This window comes from Pleuronectes platessa, chromosome 19 (genome assembly GCF_947347685.1).
Source record: "Pleuronectes platessa chromosome 19, fPlePla1.1, whole genome shotgun sequence".
Lineage (NCBI taxonomy): Eukaryota > Metazoa > Chordata > Actinopteri > Pleuronectiformes > Pleuronectidae > Pleuronectes > Pleuronectes platessa.
The window spans coordinates 5,748,906-5,768,333 of record NC_070644.1 but is presented as its reverse complement, the minus strand read 5'-3'; the positions used below and the strand labels follow the sequence as shown (position 1 = coordinate 5,768,333).

The 19,428-nt window shown below is 41.2% G+C and overlaps 1 protein-coding gene across 1 annotated transcript; it reads right to left on the bottom strand.

The window, feature by feature from the left end:
- Positions 1-161: 161 nt before the first annotated feature.
- On the bottom strand, positions 162-18,186 carry zgc:162472 (uncharacterized protein LOC553495 homolog). Its single transcript, XM_053411229.1, has 29 exons — positions 18,068-18,186; positions 16,609-16,811; positions 15,886-16,525; positions 15,128-15,231; positions 14,946-15,011; positions 13,384-13,536; positions 13,061-13,194; positions 12,860-12,954; positions 12,667-12,721; positions 12,430-12,564; positions 12,081-12,329; positions 11,105-11,177; positions 10,813-11,014; positions 10,612-10,721; positions 10,060-10,444; positions 9,744-9,878; positions 9,330-9,366; positions 9,133-9,240; positions 5,574-9,042; positions 5,293-5,444; positions 4,950-5,197; positions 4,069-4,132; positions 3,811-3,964; positions 3,578-3,713; positions 3,471-3,504; positions 3,277-3,375; positions 2,898-3,180; positions 1,953-2,208; positions 162-1,858 (listed from the first exon to the last, which is right to left on the bottom strand). Exons 2-29 carry the CDS (start codon positions 16,803-16,805, stop codon positions 1,751-1,753), a joined length of 7,881 nt encoding a protein of 2,626 aa, XP_053267204.1. The 5' UTR covers positions 16,806-16,811; positions 18,068-18,186; the 3' UTR covers positions 162-1,750.
- Between the last annotated feature and the right edge of the window lie 1,242 nt (positions 18,187-19,428).

Sequence of the window (19,428 nt, the reverse complement as noted above, 5' to 3'; positions counted from 1 at the left end):
CACAACTGACAATCAGTCTTCAAAAACTGCATCATGTTCTTAACAGCTCAAAGTGATCATTATCTTAGAAATACAATACACAATACTGTCTATAATCGTATTATATGAGTAGTATTTTCTGAATATTGCTAGTACATCACAGTAAACTCTCAATCCAGTGGTGGTGGAAGAATATGTTTTATTCAGATGCTATAAAAATCAATCTTTTACTTTCAATTTCTTAATGAAATATTTAAGGACACGGTGTTTTGTTTCAAGTATTAAACGCACTTTGAACGCTGTGTGTAATAACCTCACAATATTACAAAGTAACTTGTCATTACTAAAAAAGTTTGACTACCTCTGCTCGGAATGGGGATATATTAATGCAATTGCATTCTGTATGTATTGTCTAGAGTTTTCTAAATGAAATAAGTTTTAAGCTATTCTTTTTAAATCAAATACAAAGACAAAATTGGTTGAGATTAAAATAAATTAAAACATTACAAAAATACACATGCGCATAAACATTAAAAACGTAGCGCATTTAAATGTACAGCTGTACACTGTCACCTAATCCAGTCGTGTCACCCATGTTGTGGTATGGAAAGCAATATGGAGAAACATTTAAAGAACTCTTTGTTATTCTACAATATTTACATTATTATAGCTGTAAATAAAAAACGTAAGAAATTTGAGGCTCGAAACAATGAATTGTTGAAAAAAAGCTGCCCCCTCCTTCCCTCGAACTGGTTATTTACGTGTGTTTGCAATGTAGGTGACCAACACATCTTGGCAAGCACAAGTAGTATATACACTGAATAAGTTAACCATTGACAGTAAATAAAGGTGGATGACACTGCAGCTCCCCCAAAGTGAAGCCAAAGCATCCTGATCACCACCTGGTGTCTGGCTGCCGTCTCCTCTTTGATGGATAGGTCATGGACCAAAATAAAAGTCAAACAGTGTGTCTCTGAGGGGCAGCATCCTTCGAAGGCTGCATTTGAAGAGCGCTTGTGTCACAGCGGCGCGGCTAAACTGTCCCACTTCGAAGGCTGCCAACAAACGCATCCTTAACCAGGAGCGTCGAAAGCAGTAATGGGTGTATCACTCCCGGCCAAAACTGTCCCAGGATTCATTGAGCTTCAGTGACAAAATGTTTTTCATGAAGGTAATGGCATCCAGACGTCCAATGCTTGAGTGTCATGTTTCAACTCAACAAGTTCAACAAGTTCCTGTGTTAAAACACAGAGGGACATTGACACTTTCACGTCCAACTACAGCTCTGTTGCTAAGCAAGGGCGGGACAGGCTGGTGCACCGAAATCCTCTGTAGACGAGACCATCTCAGACCATGTCCTCGAAAGGATGCAACACCTGAACGGAACACATTTTTCTAAAAGATGGTTTCTGTCATTTTAGGTGATCATTATCACACTGATGAATGTCCAAGTGCTCATTTTTATGTCTCCGTAAGATGGTGGCATTCAGATCTGGATCATTTTAGCTTTGTTTCTGGAGTGGGAGGACGTGGAGATGAATCTTTATATGCAGTCAATGTTGTAAACATACAAGTATAATGTTTATACGTTCAAAATGCTTGTGAAAGTGAAAACGTTTTTGTAAACATAGTAAATTCAGCTTGACTTCACTACAGGGAAAAGAAAAGCCTTTTAGTTATAAATAAATCTTTACAGAGATAACTTTACACAACAAAATGAAGAAAAAGCTGAGCCGCTGGCAGGTCCTTCCTTTCACTCCCCCTTTCATCCCTACTCCACTTCAGTAAAAATATCACTTAAGAAGTACTGAGACACACTGGTGGGCTCCACCTCTGTAGCGCTGCTCTCCACGCAGTCACCTTGATGCGGAGCTGAAACCTACAACAAAGAAGAATAACGGATCAGCTGTAATCAATGTAACAATTCCACTGAAGAAAGATGACTGTCCACGCAGCTCTGTAGCCCTCCTTACCTCAGCTGTACACTGAGACGTGCTGGGAGAGGTCAGTGCTGGTGATGTGGTAGAAGAGGTTGAATGGCTGAGTTTCTGTGACTGCTCTGTGTGACCAGGTGAGGGAGCGACAGTGAAGGTTGAAGCTGCAGGTGTCGAGGTGGAGTGTTTTCCTGTGCGTGGAGTTTGGACCTTAGGGCCCTTGGAAGCTGCTTTGCCAAGAGGAGGGTCCCTGGTGTTGGCGTCCGAGAGGAAAGAAGGGAAATCCTCGGGTTTTCTGTAAGAATAAGAAAAAACTTAAATAAATGATCCTCATCAGACATGTCGAATTAACATGATGGTTGTTCTCTGTCCAGCATCACAATGAGGACATCTAATCTTGGCTAATACTGTGACATATGACCCAATTCCTGGAGACAATCAAACATTAATAAACATCGATTCACACCTTCGTAGCCACAGACAAAAGAGGAGATGTGGAGGTAGACAATGAAAGACAGAAAGGCTCTTGAAAAAGACGCAATGAAATGCTCAGAAATAGGTGACATGGTTTTAATTAAAATGGAATCAAAGTCAAAACTGAACTCAAATCATATTTCAGTAGCTTTTTGCGAGTTGATATAAATGTAAGTAAATTTGTAAAATGGACATGAAATATCGTCCCGTAACAATCGCATGCCCCTAAATCATACTGAATTAAATTGTATTGTGGCAGATTTTGTGATAGCAGCAAACATCATAACATTATCCAAAGAATCTATATCAAATCATATTGTGATAAATACTGTTGATTTACACCCCTGGAATATAACCTGTTAAACATCAATATTAAAAATTTTCGATGACAATGTTATGTTGTGTTTTCATGCTACTGTTGACAATTAATTACAGCCTTGCAAAGCTGCTCACATGGTGCAGACTCCTTAGTTCTGTTAAATTTAAGCATTTTAAATGTCTTTTCCTCACCTTGCCCGAGTGATCATTCTTCTGGTCTTTGTCTTAGTTTGTGCTCTTGGACTTCCATCCTCTGGACTCTTCCCAACCGACAGAGTCTCCTTTCCTATGTCTCCATGGTCACCACTTCTCTCCCGAGGCTCAGTGACACCGACCTTTCCTGCGGTTGTTTTTGCATCAGAGGCTTCTGTCTGCGTGGAGGGCCCGGGAAGGCCTGACTCCTGGTTGGTGTTCGCAGCAACCGTCTTACTGGCTTGTGTCTTTTTTGTAGTATTGGGCTTCACCTGCACTTTGGCTGGTTTGAAGAGACACAAGTACATGATGAAATACACGTGTCCATTTAAGAGTGCATGGGATGAGTTTATGAAGAGTTTGTGTTTCCCCTGCATACCTCGTCTTCCAGTTCCTGATATCCTCTTCTTGGCAAGGTGGGTTTCAGTCTTGGCAATACTCTCTACAGTTTCTGGTAATGTGGGGGGCTGGACTGTCTCTGTTCCAAAAAACACACAAGATCAACATTAACAATCAGAAATATGAGATGAACCACTTGTTAAAGAATATATATTTATGATGAAATCACTCTACCCTGTGGATCCTCTGGATTCTCCATGACCGAGACCTGGTGTGGGTAAAAGAAAATGTGAGATAACAATTGACATTTAAAACAATGGGTACCTTTCAGCTTCACTCACTTTATGTACAGCCGAGACCCGCCCAGCATCTTTTACACAGAGAAAGCCCATTTCACCACTCCCCTCCAGCGACATGGACACAGGGACATTAGAGAGAGATGTGTCTTCCTCTGGTGCCAGACTCTCTCCAGGAACACTGCAGGGAAGTTAAAGGACGGTTGAGGATCCATACGCTTTACAAAACAGGCTGCAAGTCTGCCTGGTTAGAAAGCTGATGAAAGGATTGCACAAACCTCAGTTGCTGTATTGGTGCATCTCCATCTTGAAGATAAGGTAGGTGCCCTGCTGCACTGTCCATCAGCTCCCCTGAGGAGCAGACTGGGATTTCACTCAGTGAAAGGATGAAAAACGGTATATCTGAACCTGGAGGCATCGGCTCGGACGTCACTGAGGAGCAGAGGGAGAGAGGTTTTCACAAACCCCATAATGACCACACACTGCACAACACAAATCATCTGATGTGAGTGGAACGTGATCCATGGTTGACTTACAGTCTGGGAATATTGTGAGACATGGATGACTTTGGGTCCCCTCTGTGCCTAATGTGGACGTGTTCTAGGATTTAAGGAATCAGAGAAAAGTATTTCAGGATAATTCCTTAAGGCTATAAAACTCATTGTTAGATACGTAAACAGATTTGGATGTAGCCCTCTATCTATACTCTGCGGTCATCTTGTGCACGTCTTCTGTAAGCTTATGGATTGACACGAAATGGAGCAGTACCACTGGAAATCCTGAGGGGCAGTGGAGCCAATCGCTCAAGCAAGACGAAAGTGGAATATTCTGATCAAAGCAAGTTGGTAAGAAACTACAGGAATTTATATGATGCTACTTTTCCTGGGCACATGGATCAACAGAGGATGCCTCTTTCTTATGAGATACACACAACCTTTTCCACCATTGCCATGTTTGTTGTTGTCAGACACTTGTGACTTTGCGCTGCCCTCTAGTGGATGTATTCATGTGATCTATTCCCTAGGATGCATGGAAGAGCTCTATGAGGGCAGGGACGTTTGCGTTGTTTAAAACAGACAGATGTCTTTTTATATGTTGAGGCAGTATAACTCAGCTTCTAAATGTGGCTGGGTGTCACTAAACACCATTCTTTATATTACATTGGATACTGTTAAACTAAAATAAAGCATTCATAACACTGTAATAAATTGTCAACTGCAGAGTACAAGCATGGTAAGGAATCTGTATCATACAATAATACAATAAGAATAAAGTTTTTAGCATGTGTTATTAGCATGATGTTATATATCTGGACAATATCAATATAAACAAGCATTTCAATACAAAAATACACTGCAATCATACATGTAATCCCACATGATACGCCTCCTGGGCCACATATTGATAAATATCTTACTTGAGAAGAATTGTCCACTGCTTGTGTCACACAACCCATAGAGGAAACGGCATCATTTGAATGGGAGTCACTCTCCTGATGAATAAATTGCGTCAAACCCATCAAGGACTGAGCGTCATTTGGGCAGGACTCTTGGTGACTCTGTGATTCAACAGCTCCCTCTACTGGATCTGGAATGTCGGGTCGGAGTTCAGACATGGGGTTAAGGGAAACTGAAGCGTCCAAACTTTCTGATTGAGCACCGGTATCTGTGAAAACAGAAGAACCATAAGTGACAGTAATTCTAAAAAAAACTGCTCACCATTATTGGAGACAAGAAAACATTTCTTTTAGGGTTTCAAACCTGCTTGTGCTTGTGCTGGGGACCGGACTTGTTGGGGTTGTTGAGGCCGACTGCTGCGTCCCAGGTTGGGTTTGGGAATAACAAGCCTTCCTCTTCGACTTTGAGGGCCTTTTTTTGTAGACTTGGAAGAGTCTGTGAGTTCTAACTCAGTTCTATAGGGGGGAGTAAACAGTTACAAGATAACTTTCTACCTAATTATATAACATGACGTTCCCAGTCTAAAAGTACATGTCAGTAGTAAACGTTTTCATAGAATCAGGAATATAAAACTCATATCTTACCTTGAGGCGGATTGAGTTTTGTCATTTGATGTTTGATGAGTCTCTCTTGTTTCTGAACATTGCTGGGCTGCATCTTGACTTTTTACTTCCGAGTAACTTTGGACGGTTGTTATGGAGAAAACATTTGTTGCCAAAACAGACGATATTTTTGACTCTGTGGAGCCACCTTCTGGAGACTGAGACTCTGAGGCCGTAATTGGATCCGGGACTTGTGAAGCAGGTCCAGCCCCCACGCTGTCATTATTTGACATTTTGTCCCCCGTGGATTTCCTCTCAAACGTGGACATTTCACTGATTTCACTTTCAGGGATTGTGTCTGGCAACAAGGACTGATTCTCAGCAACGCATGATGCTGCCATCAAAATACCATCAGAAGATGTACCTTCTGTCTTTTCTGACTCTGCAGGTGAACATTTTTGCGAGGATGTCAAGAGCTTTAAGTCCTCCTCTATCAGTTTCACTTCCGTTTGTGAATTGTCCACAGGTGATGGTTCTGATGCTACATTTGAAGAGGTGTCCATAACTGAGGGTTCAATGATTGTCTTCGGCTGCACTTTTATCCGTGTGGTTTTGGTGGATGATCCTAAGTTCGGTTTGACTTTGGAAAACTGTTGTCTTCTATGAGGTACATTTGGTTCGGAACTTTTTAAGATTGAGTTTAGTCCAACTTCTGTCTGTTGTTCCATAGTTGCAGATGATTCCTCTGAGGGTTTATGAGTAGAGCATAATTCCAGTGATGGTACAGAAACCGTAGAAGTGTCAGTACTTTGAATTGGAAGCGAGATGCTGCAAATTGGCGGAGTTTCCATCTCTGCTGTTGTCTTCTTAGTGGATTGAGGCTTTACAGTTGGGCTGGAGGGTGTCTCCACAAGCTGCACCTGCATGACAGGGTCTTTTGTGGTTTGAGGCTTGGACCGAGCGGTTCTTGATATCGCTGCTAGGTTTGGTTTAGGTTTGATTTTCTGAGCTCTCCCTCTCCTGATCTGGCTGGTCGATGCCACTTCCCTCTCTTCTTTCTGACTGACCGTTAAATCTTCAGATGTAACAAATGAAGCAGGGTGGTCATTGCTCTCTTGGACTGAAGCTGCATCACCAGTAGCCATTTTATCATCTGTGGATCCAGATGTTGACCCCGTGTCTATGTAACTGGTTTCTGAAATGCTCTGGTTTTGCAAGTACACTTGACCAACAAGAGAATCAGCTGTCCTTCTCTCCTCAGTTGTAGACAGCTCCTGTGTGGGTGTAAGAGTAGAGCCTAAATCGAACAGTGGTATCAAGACTGATGCAGGACCAGTGCTGTGACTGGGTTTTTCATCAGATGTGCCACAGATTAATTCTGATTCTCCTATAGATTTTTCAATGACTTTGGGGACTGGAGTCGGGCTAAAGTATTTTTCTGAGTCTTCTGTGGTTTGAGGCTTAGATCGAACAGTTCTTGTTGTCTGTGCTAGGTTTGGTTTGACCTTTTGAGATCGCCCTCTCTTGATCTGGCTAGTAGATGCAGCTTCACTCTCTTCTTTCTGACTGACAGGTACATCGTCTACAGGTGTAACTGATGGAGCAGGATTGCAACTGATCTTTGGGGCTGAGTCCTGCCCAACTTGTGATTTGGTGACCGCTGAGGCAGATGTTACCATGTTATCACTATTCTCAGCTGTTCCATCACATGTTGCCATTTTTTCATCTGTGGATCCAGATGTTGACCCTAAGTCTCTGTTACTGGGTTCCGAGAGGATCTGGTTTTGTGAGAAACTCTGATCCAATCCACGATTAAACAGCTCCTCTGTGGGTGTAAGAGTAGAGCCTAAATCAAATGATGGTATCAAAGCTGCAGCAGGACCAGTGCTCTGACTTGGATCTTCAGGAGAGGTGCTGCTGGTTGCTTCTGGATCAACTTCTATTGTTTTTTGATGGATTTGGGGGTCTGGAGTTGGGCTGGGGTCTTTCTCTACTGTGGCATTTGTAGTTTGAGGTTTAGATCGAGCAGTTCTTGTTGTCTGTGCCAGGATTGGTTTGGGTTTCACTTTTTGAGATCTCCCTTTCTTGATCTGGCTAGTAGATGCAGCTTCACTCTTTTCTTTCTGACTGACAGCTACAGCGTCTACAGGTGTAACAGATGAAGCAGGATGGTCACTGCTCTCTTGGAATGGCCCAGAGTCTTGCCCAACTTGTGACACTGTGACAGATGTAGCTAGGTTGTCCCTACTTTCAGTTGCGTCATCACATGTAGCCATTTTTTCATCTGTGGATCCAGATTTTGACCCTGTGTTTCTGTTACTGGGTTCAGAGAGGATCTGGTATTTTGAGACACTCTGATCCAATCCACCTTCTGTCCTTTTCTCCTCAGCTGTAGACAGTTCTATTGCGGGTGTATGGGTAGAGCCTAAATCAAATGATGGTATCAAAGCTGCAGCAGGACCAGTGCTCTGATTTGTTTTTTCAGGACATTTGCTGCTGGTTGCTTCTGGTTCAACTTCTCTTGTATTTTCATGGATTTGGTGGTCTGGAGCTGGGCTGGGGTCCTTCTCTACTGTGGCTTTTGTAGTTTGGGGTTTAGAGCGAGCGGTTCTTGATGTCTGTGCTAGGATTGGTTTGGGTTTTACTTTTTGAGACCGCCCTCTCTTGATCTGGCTAATAGATGCAGCTTCACTCTTTTCTTTCTGACTGACAGGTACATCGTCTACAGGTGGGACGAAAGCAGCAGAATGTTGACTCCCTTCGTGAACTGGAACAGAATCTGATGTTTCAGATGTTGCTAAACTACTAGAGAAACTCTGAATTATTTCAGCATGAGACTTCAGCTTTTTATCTGATATCGTGTCTCTGGTGGCTTGTTCTCCACTGGTTTCCAACTGGGCATCAGAAAAGCAGTGACTCTGGTGTTCTGAGGCACTTTGGTCTAATGCTGCTGCACCTGACCTGTCCTGAGTGACATGCAGCTCTTCTGTGTGTTTAACTTTAGTAGAGGAATCGTCATCTATTGATGATGTTGGAGTATTTTCTAGTATCTTTGGGGTTGTTTCTTCATGAGCTGACAGTGATTCAGTGACTTGAATGTTGGAAGCCTCTATGTTGCTCCCTCCAGCTGTCTGTTCTGTTGATGCATCTGGTTGGGATTTGGGCTGTTCAGTCCTGGAGCCTCGGCCTAGGTTAGGTTTGGGTTTAACCTTGGACAAGCGTCCTTTCCTGGTCTGTGGAGAGAGTTTCTTTGCACTCTCTGGACTTGACTGTAGCTGAGGGCCAAAATCTGTATAAGACACAGTCTTCTGCCCACCACACGACTGCTCACTGGGTTCAACCTTTAGAGCGTCACCACTGTCTGTTGTGCCTTGTTGTGGCTCCACAGTAGCAATAATTTCAGATATTTCTGTGTCTCCATGATCAAACATGATATGAATTTCACAGTTTTCCTCTTGGTCAGCATCTCCCAGGGGTTGCTCCGTTTCTTCTGCACTTACTGATGTTGTCCCTGCATTTTAAGATAACGGCATATATTAAATTTACTGAAATACAAAAAATTTAAAACACTCGTAGAAATCTTGTAGCATCGGTCTCTTACCTGTTGTGTGGTCTTCTGTGACTATTTGACTCTGTTCTGAGAGCTGAGTCAGGTTGCCAATGGTCAACAGAGTTTGAGCAGCTTCATTGTAGCTCTCGTCTTCAGTTACTGAAGAAAACACACCGCAAAAAAAAATGAAATAAAACAAAAAAATTAGTAATCCACTGGCAAGTAGTCATACTACCTATTCAACATACCTTCTGGGTGTTCTGAAGAGAGGAAATCTATAACGTCCTGCAAAGGAAACAAATAGTGTGATTATTATTGATCATTGTATGAGCCTTCTTTAAAAAGGTGATTACATCCGGATAATAAAATGCTGCAATATGTTCATCCAGCTCAGCAAATTATAAAATATAAAAGCTGGAAGAATCAGTTTCTTCATTTAATGTGTGCTAAAACAAAACGTTGACATGAGGTCATAAGTCATAATATCATAGTGATCCAGCAACAAACAAATACATGCATTAAAACTGAAAAAGGCAAACATTGCAAAAAAAAAGAAATACAAAATTGCATTTTATCAATATAGATAAAACTAAAAAATTTTTAGTGTAACGGGGTAATGATTTTATATCAGCGGTAATACATTTTGGACATGAGAGACTTACAACCAGCAGGTCCAACTGATGTTCACATGGTTCAGCTGATCCTGTGTCAGTGTGTGCCAGCTCGAATGAGGAATCGGGGCACAGTACATCTTGGGAGAGGCCCAACACATCAGGCATATTGGCCAAAATATCAAGCTATGGATGGGATGGGGGGAGTCAGAGTGGAGGGTGTGAATTATGGAATACAAAACCATGCACAATGAAACACGGATGCAAAAAACAATACAAAAATGCGTGTTTTATGAATTATGTCAAATTAAATCAAATGAATGGTAGCTGTCCAAGATGTCTATGAAAGGGAAACAGTTTCACGCACCTCCTCCATAGTCTCTTCCACCTCTGAAATCACAGGTTGCGGGGAGCGCAGGCTGGCCGGCACAAACACAGGGGCAGTGCTGTCCTCACCGGGGCTACACAGAGGGTACTCCTCCTCCTCTATCTCTTCCTGATCCTGCTGCTCTTCATCATCATCGCTGAAATCTGATCGAGAGGTCCTGAGCGTGACTAGTTTGGGCTTTTTGGACTGTTGGGCTGATTGTTGCTTTGAGGACCGTCCCCTCTTGGCAGTGCATTTGGGTTTAGGCTTGGCAGCAGAAGCAGCAGACATCACTGGTGAGGCAGGGGAGGAATTGGACGCAGAGGTGGCCTCTTCTTTGGCAGGGTAATTCAGGAGGTTGGTGGGCTTGGGCACTCTTCCATACCTACAAAACAGTCAGAATAATTATAAACCAGTATACAAGTATTATTTTCTAATATTGATACTCTATTATTTTATTAGATATTAGTTTCTTTGAGGTTTGGGGAATGTCAGTGTTTCTGGTTACAGTTTTGAATCAGAGTGTTTTTCAAGACATGAAGTATTTTGTACCTGGTAGGTTTCGGAGGGGGAGCAGTGACATCCTCTTCTTCAGAGGAAATGTCACCATCGTCTGACTTCCTCTTATCATCCTCTTTTAAAGGTGATGGATCTTGATTTACCTAAAGGTTTGACATAGCTTTTTGTGAGATACAGTTAAGAAAAAATGTGTCGCAAAATGTGAGGACTGTGAACTGAAACTGAGGTAATAACCTGCTCCTTCGAGGCTCCATCAGTCACACTCTCGTCTTCTTTATCTGAGGCAGTATCTTTGGCCTTTGTTGAGTCTGGTGGAAGCTTTTTACTCCACTTTCGTCCCAAAGGCAGTAGCGGTTTTGGGGCTCTGCCTCTGGAAAGTTTAGCTGGCTTGATCGCTGTGTCCTTGGAAGCATTCACATTCTCAGTCTTTTCAGACCTAATTATTCGGAAAAAACTATGTATTTAAATTCAATCTTAAAATACATGAACATACTTTACTTAGGGAACATTTTTACAGTTTACTTACATGTCTGGAGTTGTTTGGTCTTCGGCAAGAGTGGCTTCAGGGTCTTCAGGGTCTTCAGGTATGCAGGCCTCACCTAAGCATTTTAAAAATCATAAATTACTTTCTGGGGCTGCATGGCCCCTTTCTATAGCCTGGAAACAAGATCAATCAGCAAGTTTATGATGATTCCCATCCATTCTGAAATTGGTTGAGCCAATCACAACCATTTCTCTAAAATGAGGCATATTTGATACAATGACTGACAGAGTAGCGCCCAATTGGACTGGGATGGGGCATTTCTATTAACAACCAAGATGTGCATTTTCGCCAGGTCAAACAAAGTTTGGCTTTTGTCTACAAGGGGAATAATTTAAATTGGCATTCACTCCTGGGTCAGATTACTCTGCACTAGACCGAGGTTTTTATCTGCTCTGGCTGACATTGATGGAAATGAGAAACCAAGGTGAAAGCCCCAATTTGGCAAGAGAGTGACGTGAGAGAGCTTCTCAGGCTCAGAAAAAAGTAAAAGACAAACTCATATACTGATTAAGGAAAATGGACACTCTTTTTTTAGTTTTCACTTTAGTTTTCACAATAAGTGCATTCAACCACGAGGGTACAGACCCAGGACGACAAAATCAAGAAAGTATACCGGCTAATTTTGGTGTAAAAGAGGAATGTCAGCTGACTCTACTGTGGAATCAGATAGGAACAAACTGGATGATATATTTTCTCTAAAATCTGAATAAATAACGGGTCCATGCGGTAGTCTTTATACATTCTTCTGTAACTCACAAATGACCTTGATCTTACATTGATAACAGCCTGGAAATCAAAAACGCCTGATGTATTGCATTTCTAACGAATCTTGTTAAACCAATTAGGTAAAACTGAATGGCATCTCCCATGGATCTACAAAGCAATATTTACTATTTAATTCTACCAGGTTATCTAGAAATCATGAACATTTTCCTGAAATAAGTAAACGCTACTGTACCTTGTTCATTGTTCTTTTCACCAGTTTTCTTTTTCTTATCATTTGCTTCCTCATTCACAGCTGCCTGTTTAGCCTTTCTTTTGCGTTGTTTCTTAGGCTTGGAAACAGGGGTTCCTCCTTCATTACAGATATTCTCGTTCTCCTTCTCTCCCTCCTCCTCCTCCTCATCATCCTCCAGGTTGGGAACTTCATTGGCATCGTCCTCATTTTCTTCCTCCAAATCACTCAGCGTGCTTTCAGCTTTTTTGCCTGTAGAGGGAATGAGAATATTGCTGTACTCCAGACTGTAATCCACAACCCTGAGCATAAAACATGGTAAAAAAAAAAAGTTTAAAAAAAAGTTAAATACCCTTTGTCTTTCTCTTTGAATTCTTCGGGGAGTTCTTCTTAACAAGTGTCTTGAGTTTCTTCCTGTTTTGCTGAACCTCCAAAATTTTCTCGAGGAGCTTAGAAAAATACTCGATATCCAGCTTGCGTCTCTCTCCTACAAAACAACTGGCAGTAAATATTGCATCAAAATACACACAGGGGCCATTCATTTAATGTCATATTAAGCCAGCGAAACAAAGTGCTACTGAATACTTACTAAACGCCTTGTCAATCCTCCAGGAATTCTCTCGCTCCTCTTTTTTGAATTTGTTCTGGAAGTTGAGATACAGTTTAAATAGTTTTAATGAATTTACTGAAACGGTTGGAATCTTCTTCTTTGTCCTACTATACAAATATATGTATGTATATATGTATGTAGTCATAGCCTGGTCATAGTAAACATCTCTGACCTTTATCTCTGATCGAGCTCTGTGAGGAAACAGTTGGCAAATCATGGAGAAGTCTGTCCCCACCATACTGACTGACAGGTAGAACATGTCTGTCTCTGTTGAAAACAAAATATTCAACTAATTAAAAACAAATGCATCAGAGAAAAAGCTTTGTTTTAAAAGGTAGTGTAATTCTGGATCTTTAATATTATTTATGTCAACCTTCACTGGACCAGGGTTTTGAATAGCTGCTTCTCCTGAAGCTCGAGTACGTTGTCGTTGAGCCACGCTCAAAGATGGGATCTCGATCCTGTGCTGGGTTTGGTCCTTTTGCTCGCTGGACTTCCACCGTCAAGCTGAGATGCAGGTAGAGAGGATATTATTAAACAGACAATTGGTTCCATCCTCTCTAAAATCACAATTCACATCTACGAGGACAGTTCGCATTTTTAGTTATCAAGATAATGAAAAACTGGAGTGTACAACCTTTCACCAACAAAAACAAAGAAAAGAGAAGTCAATAAAAATGAAGGGAATGCACCGACCTCTCTTCATCAATGATGAGAGAGCCATCCTCTGCTACTTTGACCTGAGGAACCATGAGTGAGTCATCCTCTTCCTCTGCCATCTCCTCTTCATCCTCCACGGTGCTCGGCAGTTCAGGGGGAGCTTCGGGTTCCGGCACTTTCTCTGGAGACCTGCAGGCGATAAATTATAAACATCAGAGAGAAGGAATGTGCACATCATTGGACTCAGGTCTCACATTCTGCTCTCCTTTCACAATCTTTAAAATCTACTTTAGTACAGGAAACAACAACCGCAGCCCCCCACTAGCATCCTGAAAAATATTTTGACAACAATTTGAATCATGCAATCACACAGCAGACATATATTTGACTGTTTTTGATATTTGGCATTTACTTTTAATGATACAGATTCCCTTCCTATATGGAAATATTCCACCAAAACAGGCCCCCCCTCACACCATTTTACAAAGGCAGAATCAATTGGCTTAACACCAACCAGGACATTTGTGATTGGTTTAAAGAGATACAAAACAAGCCTGGCCAAAACTCTTAAAGCAGAAAGATAATTGGGGCAGCCACACCATTCTCAAGCACTGACACAGCACTGATAGGTCTGGCTTTACAAATGGACAAGCAACCTGTACTGGTTTTTGACTAAGATAATCTAGACTATTCTGTCTTTCAGTCAATAATTTAGGCCGTTTTCAGACGTGAACTGCTAAAGATGTCTGGACAATGGGGTCAGGACTTTTTCCAGAGATTGCTTATCGTAAATAAAGAACATAGCAGGACATTCTCCTATCGGACGCATTCACAGCAACACAGTACATTCAGATGAGGGGTGGAGCAGCATGCAGGAGGCCGGTCATAACATATCAATTCTGCTGCGGAGATCACATGAGTTTGTTTACAGCACATCAATACCGGCATCAGCCAATATTATCAAAACCTCTCCAATCTCATCCTCTTTGCAAGTTGATGTCTTTGTTGGTGACTTCTATGTGTATGGCTCTTTTGTTCGTTTTTGTATGTTTTAGTATTTCAGGTGTTAGAAACGTCATCGACACATCCATTCAATGGAAAATATCCTGCTGTTTTCTTATGTGGGCTCACAGTTCGGACATTATCCTGTGTTTTTACTTGGTGACTGACAGGAAAAACTGTATTTACGGAGCCTCTAAGTTGGACCTTTATGTTCTCACCTACAGCCCCTCTAGATAATTTCTGTATTTTATCCAGGGCTTTATAAATTAGGCAAACAATCTCTATGAGATGTGCAATAAGTTAATACATATTGAAATTTGTTTTTTGAAAGCTAATGCTGCTTCTGCAATCGTTGAAACAAATACTGTATCCGAATCCGAAATTGTAATCCTCAATGCCACGTCAAATTTTCAATGACCAATAACTGTGTTCAGCCATCTTTCTGCTATATTCGTCTAAAGAACGACTCATTTTTGATCGTTAGATATAAACGGGGAAAGCCAGAAAGAAGCCAACATTAATTTCGCTGCCCAATAAGTACAATATCAAGAAAATATAAAATGACAGGTATTTATAAGAGGATGAGATATCCTTACGGTTCTCTTGCTGGCGAGGGTGGGAGCACAGTCTCATTTTCCTGAGTAATGTCTTCTACAGTCGATCTGGAAAAAAAGCAAATTATATTCACACAAGATGAGGAACCACAAATGTTATTTTTCCAAATAATTGGATTAAATGTTAATCAAAAATAAACAATAGAGACACTGAAGAGACCTACGTCATGGGGTTGGACAGCGGTAGATAATGGATAAGGTCCCTCATGGTCATTTTGGTGGGATCTAAAGTATATTCCTTTACATGCGGCTTCATTTTCTTGAGTTTCTGCAACAGACAATATATATAGTCTTTTTTTAGTAAGCACTTTAGTCAGCAAAATAGCTAGGTCAGTATAGCTAGCATTTAACAAAGAGAGGAAAAGCTCCAGAATGTGGCTGTTACAAGTGATGGCTTTCTACTAACTCTTTTCAAACAATATTTCATCTACATTTTTTATTTCATTTTTTCCACATTACATGATCTAATTAAGAATGATTTGAATACCGTATTGTAATCTAACAGCTAGAAATCATGTGTATAACTAAAAAATCACAAAGGATCCTCTTTAGAACAGGAGATACACATGCCTCCCCAGCAATATGTTTAGTTAGTTATGCTTTATTGTTGACAGAGTTAAAGGTTTAAAATTGCTTAAGTCACAAACGCATGTTAAAAAATGTGCCTAAGTCATTTATTCCTCTTATGTTACATAATTGACAGACATTGTTATTAGTATGTCAATAGTTATCTATTGTCTTAAAATTTTTGAGTGAAATTGTTAATAAATATCATATTTTAAATATTTTGTAAAAAAAAATTGTGTTTTCTGAAAATATTGACAAAATTATTATTATCTAAATTAGTTGAAGAGGGTGACGATTTTGAATACATTTGTTATCAACTGACAGTGAGGATAAGTGAAGAACAATGTGAACTCACCTTTTCTTTGTGCTTCTCTTGTCTGAGTAGCTCTCTAAGTTTTTGGGCCTTGGCGAGCCTCTGTAGATCGGATGGGTCATTTAGGAGTCTACTCAAAGAGAGCGCTGATTGGGACAATGAATTTCCACTCTTAGATGACACAAGAGACTTGGCCCTCTCAGATAACTCAACTGCTTCTCTGTCTGGTATAGAGAAGAGCACTTTATCAGGTGGTCTGGGAGGAACTTCTTCAACTTGACTGCCTGACTTGCTTTCCAGTTGTAGGCCACTGTCCACGGGCTGATCTGTTTGTTCTAGTGAATCCTCAGGCAGAAGGACAGCTGAGGGCTCAGAGGAGTCAGGGGCTGGTTTAGGCTGCGCTTTGGGCTGCTTGCTCTCCTCTGAACGCCTTCTTCGCCTTGGGGACTGGAGTCCTTGAGGGGCAGCCGTTGTCCCAGTTTGGATGGATGTTGATGGCTTTTCAAGGTCTGAGCCGGGGGTTTCAACAGGAGTTTCAGTATCTGCCTTGGCGAGGGACCTCGATGTCCGAGCGAGGGTGGAGGGGCGGCCAGGAGCCACTTTAGGCTTGACAGAAAACCGCTTCCTTCTCTGGACTGCAGCCGAGGAGCTGGCCCCTTCCGCATTTTGGTCATTGCCATCCCTAAACAGCAGGGAGAGAAGTTGATTTAGTTATACATAATGTGAGTAATTGCATTCAGAAGTCCTTTAATGTCTGTTACTCACACAGGGGCTGTTGTTTTTTCAGATGGGGTCCCGTCAGATTTGACATCTGTCACAGCAATGGGAGTGCTGCTCTCACTGATGTCTTTGGGGGTCTCACTGGACTCCTGGTTTGACGAAGGTGCTTCCTGAGGTGTTGCTGCTGTTCTGCCTGCCGTACCGACATTAGGCCGAATACTAAACCTTGATCGACGAAACATTTTGACCTAAAAATAAAAAAGCTGCATTAGTATTCCAGAAATAAAAACAATTTCCTCCTGAAGTACAAGTTGCTCTCACTATTTTGAATTGTCTGGCTTACAGTGCTGTTTTTTTGTACCATAATTTCTACAAGTCAAATAACTCTATACATGTATTATAGACCGAGAAAGAACTCAATCAGGTCATCATTAAGAGTGTCAACCTGTTTTATTCATAGCAGCACCAATTATCCTATAGTTACACTGGCACAGTTTTTCAAGGTAATCGTCAGGCAAGTTGTTTTAAGCCTCTTAGAGGCGTTGCCACAGTTCTTCTGTGGATTAAGGCCCTCGCTGTCTTCATAATGTTTAAACATCCATCCTGTCCATTGAGTGCCTGCATGTGTTGATCACATCTGTTTGCAGCTTTCAGGTATGTAGGTTTTCAGAGGGAATGAAATTTCATGGACTTTAAAACTTCTGTTTCCTGCACCAAAGACCCTAACCTGAGTAATATTATGAGAGTAAATTGCACGATAAAGAAGGAAATTCCAGAGAATAAGGTCACCATTTACATCAATTGTATTGGATTCGTATGCAACACTGTTTACCCCTGAAACTCGAAAAGCGATTTGTGGACTCAAATACTTCACCCACCCCTCGCTCAGCAGAGTGGCGAGTAGATGATCAGTGGATTTTAATGTAGGGGTGAAGGTTCCCTTTAAAAAAATCACAACTAAATTCCTAACCCTAACCTAATTCTTACCCTAACCCTGCAACCAAGTCTTAAGCTTCAATTATGAGGACGAGACAGAATGTCCTCAATGATCTTTAATGGTCCAAAATCGACCTGATACCTAACTAGCACCCACACCCACACACACACAGTAAAAGAAGTGCTAGAGAAGTTTTCACCCTGTGATTGTGACGTTAGCCAGAACAACGGTTCATGCGTGGCGCCCCAGCCAGAGTACGTTATTTACGTTACGTGGTGCAGACCTCTGACAGGACGAGAGGGGCTGACAGCCGTCACCTCCGGCTGCACAGAAAACAATCAGCAGGAACCATCAGCAAGTTGAACAAAGAGACGCAGGCTGTTCCAACGAGGGCGAGACGCAGTGAACGGACTCATTCTGAACTAAACAAGTACAAACACACACACACGACCCGAGCTGCTGCTGCTGCTGCGAGTCCACAGTCCCACTGAGCTCGTGTCAACGTGGAGACAGCTGTGGCGGCCATATTCCCCTCTAAACCACGTCTACATGTGTAGTGTGACTTACGATAACGGAGCAGCTCCGCGATATGTCCTCCGCGGCGAGAAATGCGCTTTCATTCAACGAGGAGTGACAAACCGCGGACTTCACGCACACATCCCAGCGCCATGTTTAATTATATGACGCGCTACACTCGTGTGTGAAGGGGGTTGTGGGAAATGTAGTCAGGTTGGCTGTAAAGAGCCACATGAGGCAAGATTGCTCAGTTCATGAGTAAGACTGGTCCTCACTGTCTATAGGAGCGTTGCATTAGAGACATATTCCGATATTTAATTTAAAATAACATTAAATTTGTTAGAGTATGTATTTTATTGTATTTTTTTGTGTATTTTATTCTTATTTACATTTTTTGTTCAATCGTTATATATGAACAATGTATTTGTTTGCTAGTTCTGTTCTTGGAGTACTTTTCGGCTTTTATTATGCTGTACGTCATTTATTTTACTTATTTTAATAAGTACACTTTACCATATCTGCTTTGGTTCAGTTTGGTGTATTTCTTATGGAAATAATAACAAGCATACTGAGAAAAAAATAAAACATGCATGCAAGTTTTTTCATTATGTCTCCGGGAATTAATGTGGATCGGGCAGCTTTGCTGATAATCCATAACATTTAATGAGAAGATCCCATTTGATCTTTGTATGAAAAAAATGTTTATCCTAATTTACTTACAAAGATATATACATATATACATATTCCCCTGCACGAGTAATCTATAATAATTTATTTTCTAATCTTATTTATTTAATCTATTATTTTTTTATCCCTTGATATGGCCACATTGAAACAGAAACAGAGCAACCCCCACATCTCGCAGTATTTTGTACCTTGTCTATCTGTGCATGTGACAAAAATAATTTCTTCAATCCTTGAATTGAAAAGGTGTATTCCCAACCAAAGCCTGTAGTTACCAAGATTTGTTGAAGAGAAGGTAAGTTATGGCCAACAATTTTCAAACCTTGCCTTTTCGATGATATTTGGATTATTAGAGTACTTTTATTGTCCAAGAAGCTTTTTTGTACAGAACATTGAGTTGGATTATCTGTCAAATTTCAAGCCAGCCAGACACAGGGAGAGGGGCATAGCCATTTAAAAAATAAAAATGTTGGATCCTTATTTACGGCACCCCCATCTGACCAATTGATCTAATATAACACACATCATTTCCAGTAATCATACCAGGTTCCATGTATTCAGCTCATGCCAGGTCCTCATTTCAATTGTATATGAACGTAAATGTGTTTGACACATTTCTGCGCAAGTTTAATACAAATTGAATTAAATTTTGCTAATTGTTTTACACTGTCACTTACATTCCACCTGCTGATACCATGTAGGGGCGTAATTGTTTTTCTCCCTTACAT

Bases quoted from the DNA above. Each gene is read 5' to 3' on its own strand.
- zgc:162472 (XM_053411229.1), bottom strand. From the start codon at position 16,805: ATGTTTCGTCGATCAAGGTTTAGTATTCGGCCTAATGTCGGTACGGCA. The intron at 3,714-3,810 runs GTTTGTGCAATC...ACTTCCCTGCAG, and splicing joins GCACCAATACAGCAACTGAG to TGTTCCTGGAGAGAGTCTGG. The intron at 3,505-3,577 runs GTGAGTGAAGCT...TACCCACACCAG, and splicing joins GGGTCTCGGCTGTACATAAA to GTCTCGGTCATGGAGAATCC.